The sequence below is a fragment of the Prunus avium genome, chromosome 5 (genome assembly GCF_965620075.1).
Source record: "Prunus avium chromosome 5, drPruAviu1.hap1.1, whole genome shotgun sequence".
In the NCBI taxonomy this organism is placed as follows: Eukaryota; Viridiplantae; Streptophyta; class Magnoliopsida; order Rosales; family Rosaceae; genus Prunus; species Prunus avium.
Window position 1 is genome coordinate 24281222 of NC_142288.1, and position 16543 is coordinate 24297764.

General features: G+C 38.7%; 5 protein-coding genes and 1 pseudogene across 6 annotated transcripts; 4 read left to right on the plus strand and 2 right to left on the minus strand.

The window, feature by feature from the left end:
• Positions 1 to 3481, plus strand: LOC110758936 (subtilisin-like protease SBT3.9). The gene is made up of 10 exons (XM_021960914.2): positions 1 to 233; positions 323 to 414; positions 529 to 626; positions 703 to 855; positions 925 to 1589; positions 1673 to 1764; positions 1849 to 2088; positions 2177 to 2291; positions 2414 to 2606; positions 2704 to 3481. The coding sequence occupies exons 1-10, from the start codon at positions 108 to 110 to the stop codon at positions 3267 to 3269; spliced, it is 2340 nt and encodes a 779-aa protein (XP_021816606.2). The 5' UTR covers positions 1 to 107; the 3' UTR covers positions 3270 to 3481.
• Positions 3482 to 4372: 891 nt separating this feature from the next.
• On the plus strand, positions 4373 to 4898 carry LOC110758890 (histone H4). Its single transcript, XM_021960850.2, has one exon. The coding sequence runs from the start codon at positions 4436 to 4438 to the stop codon at positions 4745 to 4747; it is 312 nt and encodes a 103-aa protein (XP_021816542.1). The 5' UTR covers positions 4373 to 4435; the 3' UTR covers positions 4748 to 4898.
• Positions 4899 to 5024: 126 nt separating this feature from the next.
• Positions 5025 to 5882, minus strand: LOC110758957 (uncharacterized). Its single transcript, XM_021960938.2, has one exon. The coding sequence runs from the start codon at positions 5872 to 5874 to the stop codon at positions 5245 to 5247; it is 630 nt and encodes a 209-aa protein (XP_021816630.2). The 5' UTR covers positions 5875 to 5882; the 3' UTR covers positions 5025 to 5244.
• Positions 5883 to 7510: 1628 nt separating this feature from the next.
• Positions 7511 to 9419, plus strand: PRPL11 (plastid ribosomal protein l11). The gene is made up of 4 exons (XM_021960824.2): positions 7511 to 7818; positions 7894 to 8066; positions 8160 to 8223; positions 9047 to 9419. Exons 1-4 carry the CDS (start codon positions 7581 to 7583, stop codon positions 9256 to 9258), a joined length of 687 nt encoding a protein of 228 aa, XP_021816516.2. The 5' UTR covers positions 7511 to 7580; the 3' UTR covers positions 9259 to 9419.
• A 1089-nt stretch (positions 9420 to 10508) lies between these two features.
• LOC110758860 (metal tolerance protein A2-like) lies at positions 10509 to 13415 on the plus strand. The gene is made up of 2 exons (XM_021960790.2): positions 10509 to 10802; positions 12047 to 13415. Exon 2 carries the CDS (start codon positions 12047 to 12049, stop codon positions 13253 to 13255), a length of 1209 nt encoding a protein of 402 aa, XP_021816482.2. The 5' UTR covers positions 10509 to 10802; the 3' UTR covers positions 13256 to 13415.
• Positions 13416 to 13463: 48 nt separating this feature from the next.
• On the minus strand, positions 13464 to 15072 carry LOC110758861 (caffeic acid 3-O-methyltransferase-like; annotated as a pseudogene). Its single transcript, XR_015836083.1, has 4 exons — positions 14629 to 15072; positions 14117 to 14435; positions 13956 to 14020; positions 13464 to 13842 (listed from the first exon to the last, which is right to left on the minus strand). The product of XR_015836083.1 is annotated as a caffeic acid 3-O-methyltransferase-like (transcript).
• Positions 15073 to 16543: the final 1471 nt, after the last annotated feature.

A 16543-nucleotide genomic window follows, 5' to 3' on the forward strand; every position in this document is an offset into this window, starting at 1 on the left:
TTTAACATTTCCACTAGGACCATTACAGATGCAGGGATGGCTGGCTTCTAAAGAGTGCACAATACCTGTAGAAAATCTCTGGAGTTTTCGAGTCTTCCATTTTGTTGATGGATTCCAAAACGAGAAGAGACTGGATATGTGCAAGAAAAAACTACTCTCTTGTGGTTCTTGCTCTTTGTTTACTTCAACACTATCTCCATGTCTCAATAATACTTGTTGAGGCCACAAGTGAAGTGAGTGTATATACATAATCTCAAGTTTTAGCTCCAACTCCATTTTCTTTGTTCTTTCTGCACAGCTATTTGACAAGGAGTGTTTTCAGGTGCACATTGTATATTTGGGAGGAAAAAAAAATGATGATCCTGCATCGACAAAAAAGTTTCATCATCAAATACTAACCACCTTGCTAGGAAGGTATGGCTTTATTCTATACAATGTTCATTCTTTTAGTCCTAACGTCAAAATGATTTGCATTCCTAGATATAGAAAGACATAACAAGAAAGCTCCTTTTTTTTTTCATTTTGAAGCAAAGAAGCTGCATACAGATCCATTATATACAGCTATAAGCATGGCTTTTCTGGATTTGCTGCAAGGTTAACAGAATCTCAGGCAGAAGCAATTGCGGGTATGGTATTTAGCAAGAAACTACATGATGAGCATACTATTTTATCATCATTCATTGCTAACACCATAAACTGCAGAGTTTCCTGGAGTTGTCCAGGTGATTCGAAATCGAATTCACAAGCTCCACACAACCAGAAGTTGGGATTTTATTGGGATCCATCAGCACTTGTCGGGAAATCTTTTAACAAAGAGCATGGGCAAAGGAACTATCATTGGTTTAATAGATTCAGGTAGCATCCCCTATTATACATACTAGTACACTTCAAACTGTACTTGAACACAAATTTGAATATATGCAGGTGTTTGGCCAGAGTCTGAAAGTTTTAATGATGAAGGCATGGATCCTATCCCAACACATTGGAAAGGAATTTGTCAGCAGGGAGAGCACTTTAACTCCACCAACTGCAACCGAAAAATTATTGGTGCTCGCTGGTTTAGAAAAGGCGCGATTGAACATTTTAAAAATATTAACGATACCAACACTGTGGTGGACTTTCTGTCACCAAGGGATGGAATTGGACATGGCACTCATACAGCTTCCACAGCAGCTGGCTACTTTGTCAAGAGAGCCAACTACAGAGGACTAGCTTCAGGGTTAGCCAGAGGAGGAGCACCTCTTGCTCAATTAGCAATTTACAAGGCTTGCTGGGCCTTTGAAGGATGCACTGATGCTGATCTTCTAAAGGCATTTGACAAGGCCATTCATGATGGAGTGGACATCCTATCTCTTTCTGTAGGCAATGTGACTCCTTTGTTCTCGTACGTTGATCAGCGCGATTCAATTGCAATTGGTTCCTTCCATGCAACCGCAAAAGGGATTACAGTTGTTTGCTCAGCAGGAAATGATGGCCCTATCTCACAAACCATTGTGAACACTGCACCATGGCTCATAACTGTAGCAGCCACCACAATAGACAGGGCCTTCCCAACGGCCATTACACTTGGAAATAACCACACTCTTTGGGTAAAGCTAACTCATCCTTGGAATGAAAAATAGGAAAAATAAAGCAGTCACTTAAGATTTCTTGCAATGGCTGTCTGTTGCAGGGCCAATCCATTGACATTGGAAAACATAAGCATGGATTTGTTGGCATCATATACTCCGAACGCATAGCTTTAGACCGGACAAATGATTCAGCGTGAGAACTCTTCTTTCCTTTTTATTAATATCTTACTTTATCTTTGCATGTTCTGTGTGTCACAATCTTCCATTTTACTTCAAGCAAGGATTGTCAGCCTGGAAGTCTCAACGCAACATTAGCCTCAGGGAAAATAGTTCTTTGTTTCTCAAAATCAGATCAGCAGGACATAGAGTCTGCATCAAACACTGTGCAGGAAGCCGGAGGGGTTGGACTTATATTTGCTCAGTTTCCCAACGATGGGCTCGCGTCATGCGATATTCCATGCATCAGAGTAGGTTATGAAGTAGGGACACAAATACTTTCCTACATCAGAAAAGCACGGTAAGAACATAAGAAGATGGAGACAACATTAAAGTGGACATATTCACACATATAATACAAAATTGAGTTGTTTACTGTGGCAATGAAGGTTTCCAATTGCAAAGCTCAGTGACCCAAAAACTGTTATTGGGAAATGGGTCTCTCCACGAGTTGCCTCTTTCTCAGCTAGAGGACCTAGTTCCATGACACCAGAAGTTCTGAAGGTAACAGTACTAATCATATAAAAAACAGACACACATATCAAATACCATGTTTACTTTCTCTTCATATCTGCATTATGTCATTATGACCTATTTTTTATACAATGCTTGATCAATGGACATAGCCTGACATAGCTGCACCGGGCGTAGACATCATAGCTGCATTTCGACCACGTGACACGAAACATAGCAACGGTTATGCGCTGCTATCAGGAACTTCAATGGCATGCCCTCATGTTGCAGGGATAGCAGCTCTCATCAAATCTGCACATCCTAATTGGTCTCCTTCAGCAATAAAATCAGCCCTAGTCACCACTGGCAAGTCAAAACCAAAACATCTATTTTTACAGTGAAAACTAAAGTCCATGCTCATCTACAACTTACACATACCACTTAACTCTTATGCAAATTGCAGCTTCCCAGACTGGAACAGATGGAACAAGCATTTCAGCTGAAGGCCTAACCCGCAAGGAAGCTGACCCTTTCGACATAGGCGGTGGCCATGTTGATCCCAATAAGGCAATCGATCCGGGCCTCATTTTCAATGCTAGTACAGATGACTACATCCAGTTCCTCTGCTCCCTTGGTTACAGCAGTGCCTCAATTACCAGATTAACCAAGACCAATATAAACTGCATAACAAAAACTCATGGGGTGAACCTCAACCTCCCTTCCATCACAATCCCAAACCTCAAGAGGACAGCAACTGTGACAAGAACAGTGACAAATGTAGGGCACATAAACTCAAAGTACAAGGCATTGGTGCATGCTCCTCCTGGCATAAAAATGACAGTTGAGCCTCAAACTTTAAGTTTCAATATAACCACTCAAATTCTTCCCTTCAAAGTCACCTTCTTCACAACTCAAAAGATGCATGGAGATTACAAGTTTGGGAGCCTAACATGGACAGATGGAGAGCATCTTGTCAGGAGCCCCATAGCAATTCGTGTGATCGGATTTGAATCATATAATGATGTATGAGATCTCTGGGAAATCAAATATGACTAAATAACAACTTGTAAGATTTTAAATTGCTCCAATATGTTCCAATCATGGACATCAAGAATTTCAAAATGTAGGGTTTGGACCAGCATAGATCATATTTTGGCAGTATACCAGACGCTTTGTATGGATGATAAATCAAAGGGTCAAGAGCATACAAATATGCACCCAAGGTGTTGTGCTTGATTTCCTCCTCCCATAATGTTGTTTTGTATATATAAAAAATTCAACACAATTGATATTGAATACAATTAAATTCCAATCTTTGGTAAAATAAATTAAGATATTCGAACCTTAAAGCATGTGACAAGAGCATCATTGATCACTCTTTTAATATTTGTGCAAATTATATCTAGTGTAATAAACTCCAATCTCTTGGACACAAATAATAATCTATATATATAAAGCAAAAGGCAGAGAATGGTAAAACATTCAAATTACCCAAAAATGCCCTTGGTTAATGCAAATATTAAGAATTGAAACTATTAATTCAATGAGGATAATATGGTAAATTCACACTTTTTCATATTTAAAAAATTAAAATTAAAAGAAAAATCAAATAATGGATCCTATTTTTATGGAACACAACTACCCATTATCTTTTTTGGATGAATCCAAGGTTATCCCCTGCGGACTAATCCCTCGAGCCAGGTCGGACCCCATTCGGGGGGCAAGCTCTCCCTAAACCCTAAGCTACCCGTTATCTTTTTTAATGCTAAAATAAATTTATATTTTTTTAAAAAAGGCCTCTCACAGGTGCAGGAGCAAGTGCGGAGAGGTTAGTAATAATAATAAACTAAATTTAAGATTGAATGCGTCAGCCGCAAAACCACATTTGCGTGTGATCCAGGTTCTCTTTTAGTATCTCGTCTCAGCCGTCAGATGACCCATAATCAACCGTTCAGTTAAGACAATGCCACTCACGCGGATCGACCCGCCCAGCCGTCGATAAGTTTCAATCCAACGTCTCAATTGAAATTCACAAAAATCCGCGCAGAAAAAACTCAAACAGAAGCGGCAAAGCAAAAATTCAAAGATCGCTCCCCACTATAAAAGCCCCTTTCCCCTCATTAGTCAAATCACCACATTCACTTGATTAGGTGAAAAATCGAACTGTTTGGAAGGTGAAAAAATTTTCCGAGAAAATGTCAGGGAGAGGAAAGGGAGGAAAGGGGTTGGGAAAGGGTGGGGCAAAGAGGCACAGGAAGGTGCTGAGGGATAACATCCAAGGCATCACCAAGCCCGCCATTCGAAGACTTGCTCGTAGAGGCGGAGTGAAGCGCATCAGCGGCCTCATCTACGAAGAAACCAGAGGGGTTCTCAAGATCTTCTTGGAGAATGTGATTCGCGATGCTGTGACTTACACTGAGCACGCCAGGAGGAAGACGGTGACTGCCATGGATGTGGTCTATGCTCTCAAGAGGCAGGGAAGAACCCTCTATGGTTTCGGAGGTTAAATCTAGCATATGTAATCAAATCCCTTCTTTGATTTGGGGCCTTTGTAAAACTTGTTATGAGGGAACAAAGTGTTTGATGGTTTTTGAATCTGTAATGGCATGATTTATAAGTTTCTTCTGCTTCAATCAATGAATATATAGACTTTTGATATCCATATTTTGTTGATTTTTACCAGTTTCTGAAGTGGTTTATTTATTTTTGAACCAAACCCATTTGTGATTGTAGGCAAGTTGTTTGTTGGTTTGCCTGATGCAGGTTCAGTGCATCAACTATTGCTAGTTCATGTGACTGATTAACCATTTCTTCAAACTAATGTAATTTTACGGCTTTTCAGGCTCAGAATTTAAAATCATTACAGTAATTTACAAGTATGGAGATCAAGTAATAATTTACAGAGATGTCTATTTTGAACTCTCTTGTGGCCATTTCAACTAGCTCAAGCAAAGTTTAAGCAAAGTAAAAACTATAAATTTGGAGGGCAAGAGTTTACTATTATTCATCTCACAATGAAATCTAATCTATCCAAGTAAGCATCCCTATCCATTGTCCATGGATTTCCTCCACAGCTCGTTTTTTTGCTCTTGGGCGAAAACAACATAGCTCTGCACAAAGGGCAGGTCAGCTGGCCCTGGTTAACCCAACTATCTAGACACTCCCTATGAAACACATGATCACAGTTGCACTGTTCCCTCACCTCATGGCTTCCCTCTATGTACTCCAAGCATATATAGCATACCGTATCCTCACTTGCATGCTTTGTGTATCTCTCAAGAACTTGAACAAACTCCACTACTGGAAGCCTCCTCTTGATATATGCAGTTAGGACATGAATTGGGACGGGGACTATCGACGGGCACATACGATCCAACACAAGAACATAATTGTTTGGATTCGGATGATGATGTTCTTCCATGGAGTCAGTAGCTGACTCAGTTATCTGTTCTGAAGGCTTGAGCAGACGCAGATGACTAAGTGCCAGTATCACCATTACCTTGAAATACTGAAGCAGGCTTAGAAGTGTCCCGATGCTTATGCACCATTTCGGCATCTTTATGCAAACACAAGGGAGCCCCATGAGATACAGAAGGAAAGAGGGATGGAAGGTGTGTTGTGTTGAACAAAACATATAGCAGATGTATAACTATATAGCATATGTTATACATTGCCGGGGAATTGAATATGTCGATTTTAATAATAAACTCCAATGGTTTAGAGTTGTCTTAAACACATGTTTGACTGAGGTCACCCATGTCATTTTCGCCGTAAATGTGTCATTCATGGATAAGATAATATCAATTCTGTCTGCAGACCCATTTTGATACTTGATGAGTGTCAAGTGCACACCAAGGTTGATACTTGACTCGGTCTGTAAACCTAGTCATGGTCGGGTTTTAACTGTTCTAGGTCTCTTCTTTCTTGATGAAATAAAATAATAGACTTTAGTCAAAAACCAATCAGTCCCCATGAAATTGTATAATGAGCCTCACTAGTAGTTGCACAGCACTCTGCAGGGATTCAAGAACGACGGCGACGACCAAAAAGACAAGTCATCATGCGAAGTAGAATATATTACAAGTCACGATATCTTGGGTCCTTCCGAAGACTAACCTGAATTGAGGGATTATTCTATCTGCACTGGGCTTATGAAATGCGGTTAGGAGAAGAATATATGAAAAGTCTGATATTGATTGCTTGCTGATCGGTTCAAAGCCAAAACAGCAGGCCTAAGCAAATGTTGTCTTTTTTGTACTAAAAGGAGTGGCTGTTACGTTAAATATCTCAGAAACAAATTGTTGGGTTTGTTTATTAGCATTAAAAACTGACATAGTTGGGTGAAACTGATGACATTTCTTCCATACTGATGGCACAATTAAAAAAAACAAAAACCAAAAAGGTAGAGACAGTCGCCATCGTAACCCTGTTTACTTCAACAACTGAAAATCACCCACACACATGTATTGTTGTACTAACGTACCAAGCATTCTTCGTATAGATAATAAGAACGCAGTTTTCTTTTCAGTTTTAAGCAGAGAAGAAATATTGTTTTTCCTTATAACAAAGCTAGGTGTTGGCGACCCAAGGGGTTTGGTCTAGTGGATATCCTGGCTAGGCCTGCAAGTGGGCGAATGTTAGCTGGCCTCAGTGAGGTCCAGCGTTCGAATCCCACCTTGTGAAAAACACCCCCTGGGGAGAGTCAAATCCGTTCAGGTCTACGACTCGGAGTGGTTGCTCACTTGCTATTACCAAAAAAAGCTAGGTGTTGGCGGGCTATTTTACTACCTTAGTTTTGTTCTTTTAGGATAAATTAATTCATAGCGACTCTCATATCTATACTCCTTTTAAGTTCTTGTCATGTGATAATTTCTACTTTATGAAAAGAGACAAACTTCTTTGTCATTGGTGCATATACTTTGTGTATGTATCTTTTTCATGACATACTAAATTACGTAACGTGAGAGAGAAAATAAAATTATACATCCGTGACATAGAAATTTGTTTCTTAAACAATGCTATATGAGCCCGAATCATTCTATGGGGAGAGTGTCATATGTGGATTGTAGATGTGGACTGTCAAGCGATATGAGTCTTACATCCACTGTTGGACTGTCAAGCGAAGTTTAGTTTGGGTTCAACAGAAGGTGGCCCAATTATTCATGTCTCATGGGCTAACTTACTATCATTTTTGACAGATTACAGGCTATGGCCCAACCTAAAATTACGACGTCGTTTCCTTGCCTTATAGAGACGGAGGTCGTCTCTTGGAAGATAGGATACTGGGTTTTATCCAAAACTTTGCCTTTGAGCTGAGACTCAGTGACTCAAACCTCTGCCATGGCGTCCTCTGTGTCTTCCTGTCACCATGTCCTTTCCTCTTTCTCTTCAAAGAAGAGCAGCAACCCAAACAATGTGAAAAGTCAGCTCTCTTCTTCGCTTTGGGGCTCTCCCATAAGCATAAGCAGCTTGTTCTCTTCAAACCCCAACACGTCCCTGCAATTCCAAACTCGGAGACGTCTCAGTGTCATCGCCATGGCTCCCCCAAAAGCCAAGCCCGGTGGAAAAGCCAAGAAGGGTATTTCAGATTCACTTTTCTGCTTCGTCTTCAACAAATTCCAATTCATTTCCTTGATGGGTTTTCCTTTTGCAGTGATTGGAATGATAAAGCTGGCATTGGAGGCCGGAAAGGCCACGCCTGCTCCACCAGTTGGCCCTGCTCTGGGTTCTAAGGGTGTCAATATCATGGCTTTTTGTAAGGATTACAATGCCAGGACAGCGGACAAGGCTGGTTATGTCATTCCAGTTGAAATCACCGTCTATGATGTTAGTCTGTGTTGCGTTTTTGGTATAAATTGTTCATTATCTTGGTTAATGTTTGAAAGATTTTGACTATCTTATCAGATTTTTTGATGCCAGGATAAGAGTTTCACTTTCATATTGAAGACCCCGCCTGCTTCGGTTTTGCTGCTTAAGGCCGCAGGTATATGCTCCTTTTCTGTTCTTTCATTTTGCTCTCTAATTGTTTGATGTTGGTTCTCTTAAACAATGGAATTTGATTGTATTGGAAGATGTCTTACCATGTTAATTTGCTAATTGATGCTCATCCAATCCAATGGATATCTTACCCAATATTCTTGTGCTAGGATTAGTTTGTACTTTTGTACTCACACTGACAGAATTTAAAAAAAGAAAAGGAAATTGTTTCAAGTTGAAAAGATTTAAGGTGGTGTGGATGAATGATCTTCATGGGTGACCCACTTCACATTATTTATTAATGTGAGGTCTGTATTGTTCTGCCATCATGAACTGGCCATTGAGTTTTCATCTGCCAATTAGTTTGGCATAGTATCTCCTGCCATTGAGCCATAGACTTGAGTAGCTACCATAATTGCTGGAGTGAATTTTTTTTTTTTTGGACGAATAATTGCTGGAGTGAATCGTAGATGAGGTTTTAGAGCAATTTCCAGAATGCTGCAGATCTCAGGATAAAACTAAGGAAAATTGGCATGCTTACTTTTATGCACAATATGATAGTTATTTACTTCAATCAGTATGGTAATTGGTTTTGATTATATCTGTCACATATGCTCCTCGTGGAGTCTTGGTCACTGTTTTGAGAATTATCACAATCTGGAAAGCCTGAAATAGTTTGGATGGTTGTTATAGTTTGTCATTTTATATATGTTTATAATAGGAGCAATCACATAACAATCGTTTTGGTGATTAATTAAATGCTATTCCTTGCCAGTTTTTGATTAGCATAATAGTAGAATATTTGTTTATCTGTGCTGGGTGGTATGTAGGAGTGGAGAAAGGTTCAAAAGACCCACAGCTGGAGAAGGTGGGAAAGGTCACCATTGATCAGTTGCGTACAATTGCACAAGAAAAGCTGCCAGACTTGAATTGCACAACTATAGAATCAGCAATGAGAATTATAGCAGGCACTGCAGCTAATATGGGGATCGACGTCGATCCTCCTGTTCTAGAACCGAAAAAGAAGGAAGTTCTGCTGTAGTGTGTGCTGCTTTCAACATTTTGTTTCCTTGATTATTAGGCTTTGTTCTTAAAATCATATTTGTTGTAAGTTAGTAGAGGACTGATGGGAAGTCAGTATGTAAAAACTATCACCTCCATTTTTGGTGGTTGGTTATAAATTCTTCATCCTTGTATTCTTTACTCTTGTTCCTCCTCTTATCATCTTTTTACTTCTTTTTTTGGTTGAATCTGATGCTTAATCACAATTATTATGTCCTTACTTCTAATGATTATATCCATGATCAAATTAAAGATAAAAGGAAAGCGATTTCAACTTCAAGCAGTCTGTGATTATGGACTATGACTATGATTAAGTGATGCCGTATTACTCAGCCTCATGATGTCAAATGTCGAATAATAATGTGGCAAATAGACTGAATTTTCTTCCTTTTCAATACACAATAAATTTTTCAGTGTCATTATAATGGTGATGTTGTACTCTAAACGTGATGGTGTGACGGTCACATCCAACAACCAAACACCCAAGTATTTTTATAGGTACATACACGCTCCTGGTGGAAACTTAGGTGTCGTCCATTAGTGTTACTTTTCTCGATCGTCTTGCCAATTGTCCATGCCAGGTTGCTTTCAGATTGCTTGCTTTTATATTCTTTTTGTGTTACTATTTTAATTATTGTGCCATTGACACAACCCAAAAAAAAAAAAAAAAAAAAAAAACCTCTTGTTCTTGAAAAAAAATGGACTCTTCATCCGCATGTTGTGGAAATAACATTGTCGATAACGAACGTGGTCATATATGTAAGAGCTTTCAGGAAAGATGATTATCGTTCCTACTTGTGTTAGGATTAGGTTTTTATTTTTATGGGTGAGAAATCTAATTGACACACTATATAAGTAAGGTCCCCTCAATAGTAATTACATTGTTTTTTTTTTTTGGTCAGAATAATTACATTGTTTGATGATATCCTTATTGTAGCCATGTATACTGGACAGTGAAGATTATTCTAGATGTCCGACAAGTTAGTGTTTTAGTTAATGCAATCCAATTCTAATGTGCTATTTATTTACCATTGTTTGATGGCAGCTCTTGTTTATTTCCCTTTTTTTATTTTGAAGCAAAAAATCAAGAATATAAAGACAATAGTTATTAGAATTGGACTTTTAATTGGATTGAAGTACCCAAAAAACCAATCCATGGATTGGCGGCCCAAAAGGCAAAAGGGCATATAAAGGTAAAATAAACAAAATCTTTAATTGTCATTCATGTACTAGCAAACAAGGAAAACCAAATCATCACAAGGACAGGAATCTTCTTCGCAAGCAACAACTATTCAGCCCTAGACCTTCTGAAAGTGAAATTAGCGATTGTGGCATTTGCACCACCGTCTCTCTCTCTCTCTCTCTCTAAATATTGTTATATCAATGTCATGTTTCAAGCAGAAAGCTTTCCTCCACAGTAATATTTAGAGAATCTGAGAACCACCACAATTCTATTGTAGCTCCAACGTTTCGTACCTTTTTTTCAGCTTCACGTTGCCCTTCTGAACATTACTGCGTACAGAGGTATCTCTATCTTTTATCTCTCTCTGGATTCATTATAAAAATATTCTTTTTATTATATTTTTATGTACTTGAATCCATAAATCCAATGCCTTTTCAATTACCCAGATCCTGAAAGAGAGGGTAAAGTGAGTTTATTATGTTATCTTATTTGGGTGTTGTTGATTATATTAGTTGTTTTGGATTTTGCTCTGTTTTTCTGCACTTTTTACGTGATATTGCTTGATGGTTCTCGTGATTTTTTGTTTGGTTATATGGATGCACACGTAAACAGCTGCGTATAAAGTTTTCTTTTTTTGTTGGCTTGGTTTTTATATGTTGTTATCCTTGTTTGTATGATTTATGAACGTATGCTTTTGTTCTCTGATTAAGGTATGAATAATGATTTGTTATTCCCATCCTCTCAATTTTCATGTATGCCTCCAGTATCTTTCTTTTATTCTTATGTATCTCCTCTGAATTTTACTGGTGTGGCTCTATACAACGTTTTTTTGGGTCTTCAGCCAATTAGATTTTAGTTTTTTTATAAGAATAAATGTTTGTCATCAATTGGATCATGGTGATTGATATGAGGGCACTACCTGAAATGCTTCTAAGGAGGATGCTGAAGAGTAGTTAAAGAAATGCAAGATACGATTTCCAGTAGTATTATTCCTTCGGTTCTTTGTGTTTCTGCCTTTGGGGTCACATATGTTTTGATATGCCCTCTTTGCATTTTGGTGTCAGGGCAAAGTTTTAGGATTGAGGTGCCCTATTTCTAGTAGCTTTTCTTAATCTTATCTAACCTGTAATTATGATTGTTGGGAAGATACAAATGTACAAGAGGTAGGTCGAAATTGGGTATCTGAAGGATGGTTGGACAAATATAGGATTGGGCAGAAGTACATTATAATATTTTTTTTTCTGTAATTGGAATATTCTGTTGGGCTGTTATACAAATGATCTAGTTAGGGAGGTGACATGAGAAAACACGTTTATTCATGTGCTCTCTTTGAGTTCCATGACAGCCAATCAAATGCTTATAGATGTGCTTGTTTTTTTTCAATCTTTGTTATTTGCCATCTTGTATTCATTCAGTCAGTTTCATGTTGTCATTTTCCCACTATTATTGCTCTCAAGCTTGGTTTTTAATTTTCTTCTGATTTTTATGTGATTTTTGTGGTTATATCTGACATAAAAATTTGCCAGCATTCGCCTAAAAAATCTGATTAACGCCTCATCTCTTATAATTTATTGTTGCTTTTCAGATGGAAGTGCACAATTCTGGGCATGTGCATGTAATTGAAGTATCTGGAGATGTGCCAGCTATAGAGACAAGCCTGGGTGTGAGAAAGATTTGCGGGGAAGGACCGTGTGGATTTTCAGATGCTAAAACCAGTTCCAAAGATGCACAGGAACGGTCCGCATCCATGCGGAAGCTTTTGATAGCAGTTATACTTTGTGTTATTTTCATGAGTGTGGAAGTTGTTGGGGGTATTAAATCCAACAGTCTTGCAATTCTGACTGATGCTGCTCATCTATTGTCAGATGTTGCAGCATTTGCAATATCTCTGTTTTCTCTTTGGGCATCGGGATGGGAGGCAACTCCTCGTCAGTCGTATGGCTTCTTCAGGATTGAAATCCTAGGTGCTCTTGTTTCCATCCAGATGATTTGGCTTCTTGCTGGGATCCTTGTTTATGAAGCCATTAATAGACTTGTCAACGAGACTGGTGAAGTTCAGGGCTTTCTCATGTTTGTTGTTTCTGCATTTGGTTTAGTGGTTAACATTGCCATGGCATTCTTATTGGGTCATGATCATGGGCATGATCATGGACATGGACATGGACATGGACATGGTCATGGACACGGCGATCATCATCACAGTAACGGGGATCATGATGATACACATAGCCATGGGATTACTGTGATGACACACTCTCATCATCATGTGGTGCACTCCAATCATGATCACACGGAACCTCTGCTCAAGCCTGGCTGTGAAGGCGAAAAGAAACCAGAAGTTGAAAAGACGAAGCAACAAAATATCAACGTGCAGGGGGCTTATCTTCATGTACTTGGGGATTCCATTCAGAGTATTGGAGTGATGATTGGTGGAGGAATTATATGGTACAAGCCTGAGTGGAAGATTATTGATCTGATATGCACCCTTGTATTTTCGTTGATTGTGCTGGGGACAACAATCAGGATGCTGCGAAACATTTTGGAGGTTCTGATGGAGAGCACTCCTAGAGAGATTGATGCCACAAAGCTTGAGAAAGGCCTCTGTGAGATGGATGAGGTAGTTGCCATTCACGAACTCCACATATGGGCCATAACTGTTGGCAAGGTGTTAATGGCTTGCCATGTTATCGTGAAGCCGGATGCTAATGCTGACATGGTACTTGAAAAGGTTATAGACTATATCAAGAGAGAATATAATATCAGTCATATAACCATTCAGATAGAGCGTCAGTAGATTTGGAGGGGGATAATCTTTCATAGCTTGAGTGTTGGAATTAGGTGGGTTAGGCATTTTTAAGACTTAAATTCTTTTCCACAGTTGATAGATCGTATCTACTGTCTCTTTGGTTTGCTAAAAAAATACTTTTATTTTGAAGGGATTACAATTTAGTACATATCTCTGTGCACAAAATACTTGTGTCTGCAATCTGCTGCATTTTATGATGAAAAGAATTACAAGCAATTGAAATGAAAAGAAGAGTAATTATACAAAAATAAAACACATCCAACTGGATATTACACGTTTTTAAATAGCTCGACGACTGAAAAAGTAAAAGCAGAACATGCAACTCGAATGTTTGAAAACCCTGCTTCTTTTGCCAAACTTTCTAATTCTTTCTCTATTCTCTCCTTTCCCATCACATTAGTGTTCATCATCAGGTACACATCAAACCGAAACAAACTTCTAGCAGAAAGACTAGTTTCAGGGGCTTCTGGTATCACCATATCCAGCACTATCACTTTCCCATGGTTTGGCAAGGCCTCATAGCAATTCTTCAGTATCATCAAGCAATGTTTGTCATCCCAGCTATGTAGCATCCACTGTTTTTAAAATCATTAACATTAGTTGCAAGTTACGATAGCAGACTTTTCGTAGGAAATCAAAAAATCTTTTGAGTACTTTGAAGAATTTGGATAATTCTAACAAACCTAACCTTCATGAAAATGGCATCTCCTTTCGGAATCCTTACGAACATATCTCCTGCAATGTGCTCTATACCTGAACGCAAAACAACTCCATAAGTCAACAAAGCAGAGTGAAGTAAATAGTGATACACTAAATTGTCTGATGGGAAGCAAGAATCTGATATCGTACCAGGATAGGAGGGAGACTTTTCTACAACATAAGGCAAATCATAGTTGAAACCCTTGATAGCAGGGTACATGGAGATTATCATGTTAAGGATAGTACCATCACCACCACCCACATCTACCAGTGTTTTTAGACCTACAAAACCCTTATAAGTCTCCAAAATCTTCTTCATAAAAATGGGGTTGAACTCTTTCATTGAGTCCTTGAACACTCCACCAAGTCTTTCATCCTTCCCAACGTACTCCACCATATTCATTCCATAGGCCTGGCTAAATGGCAGCCCTCCTTCCAAAACTGCATCTTTCAAATGGAACCTGCAGTGACATTAATTTCTTAAAGAATTTACAATATATGAAGATGACCACAGTTTGACACGTATACAAAAACGACTCATTAAAAACACAAAAGGAAAAATTTGTGCACGTCAAATTGTAAGGCATCCATATAACATGACAAGTATTTTTCAGAATTCAAAAGAAAAATACCAGCTATCTATGATGACCTTGTCATCGCACAAATATAGTAAAGGTGCCAATGACATAAAGCCTGAGAGCCTTCCCATCAGTTTGGTGTGAGGTGACAGAGCAAGCGAGAACAGAGTAAGCAGACGGAAGGCGAAGCATACGATCAAGAACCAAATCGGCACCTGGGTTGTTGTTAGAGGGAAGCTGAGATGCTATTTGGGTGGCTGAAAGCAGGCTCCAGGGCCAGCTCTGTGCAGTATGTCAAACACTCCAAGCTCTATGACTGCTTTGAGCACCATAGGCACAAGTGATGCGCTTGTTAGTTGCATAGCATATTGGGAGTGAGTTTCCTCTTCTTCATTAGTGGACATTTTTGTCAGCTGTTTTTCCTTCATGTTGGCATGTTGGTTTTTATTGTTTTGAACTTTTATATATGCATGAGAGTTGAAAATGGTTTTCAACGTTTCAAAGTATTCTGAAATTTTTTAGTTGCTAGACGAAGAAATTGAGCTTCTATTTTGGAGGCTTGACTGCACCATTTTATTATATCCAAAGTCAATTTGCCTTACATTAAAAAGAAAAAGAAAAAAAAGGAGGTTTGCTCCTGGAAGCCCAAATAACATAAATTAAACTTTGCTACATTTAACAAATTTGTTTGAAACTTACCTGCTTTACATTTTTAACTAGGGCTGTGTTCGGTGTGGTAACCGCACCAAATGCTCATAACCAACAACTGGAGGAAGACCATATTAGGAACTGCTACAGGATCAACCAAGGCCGGTTTGCCGATGGTTGGTTGTACCGAACCGATCAAGTCGTCGGAACGGTTCGGCATCGTTTACCATAAAGTCAAACGGTTTGCGAATGTTATATTTGGTAACCCGCCGGATTTGTCGGTCCAACCACACAGCCTTATTTTTTACCCCCAAAAGAAAGGGTCATGCTAGGGAGACCAACTTGGGATATCAACTTGTGTACCAACTCTCTAATAGAGGTGGAGCCCACCAATACAATGGGTCCCACGCTCTATTAGAGAGTTGGTCTCCCAAGTTGGTCTCCCTAGCATTTTCCCAAAAGAAAACCTGTTTTACATACCAGATGCAACTTGGACCGATATATTCCAAAGTTAAATTATGGGAGCTGATTTTCCCACTCCTCTTTTATCCACTTACACTCCCTTCGTTAGAAATTGTATGTTCCCACTCCTCTTTTGTCCATTTACACTCCCTTTTTTGTTATAGTAAAAACTATTAAAAAACAAAATGGAGTGTAAGTGGACAAAAGGGGAGTGGGAAAATCACCACCCTAAATTATTTGGTCCATTTAGGTAAATACAAACAAGAACACAAGAACAAAAGAAAAAGTTATAATAATAAAAAAACAGGAACTACATAAAAGGCAAGGACGAGTTCCATCATTCATAGGTAAGAACAAAAACACGTTTCATATAAAACACACCATATTCTGCATCAGTACCTAAATAAAAATATTCAGCAGTATTAGGGGTAAAAAAACAAAGATAAAATATTCTGCAGTTGGTGTTCTTCAGTAGCCACACAGTGAAAGGGAAAGTCATAAAGGAGGAATATTTTACAGCCTTGTGGGGTTCACATTTTAATAATCAGGCCACACTTATCATGTTTGAGAATCTGGTGTACTGGGCTATAAGCAAAAAGCCAATTTGATTGGGATAATTTTTTATAAATCACTGATGTGACAAAAAGAGAACTTTAGAAATTCCAAAGATTGCAAGGGGCTTACCATTGTAACCCAAATCAAGCTCCACCTAAGTCTCAATATTTCTGCATCTAAATGGTTGAAATTATGTCACCTTCAACTGTTGCATCTGTAAACCTTTCTTCTTTCTACTATGCACACCAGTATTTGTGTATGGTTTATGTTTTATGCATGCAAAGAAGTTATGAAAAAAAGAGTTAATTATAGTTTAGTACCATGTGGTTGCACT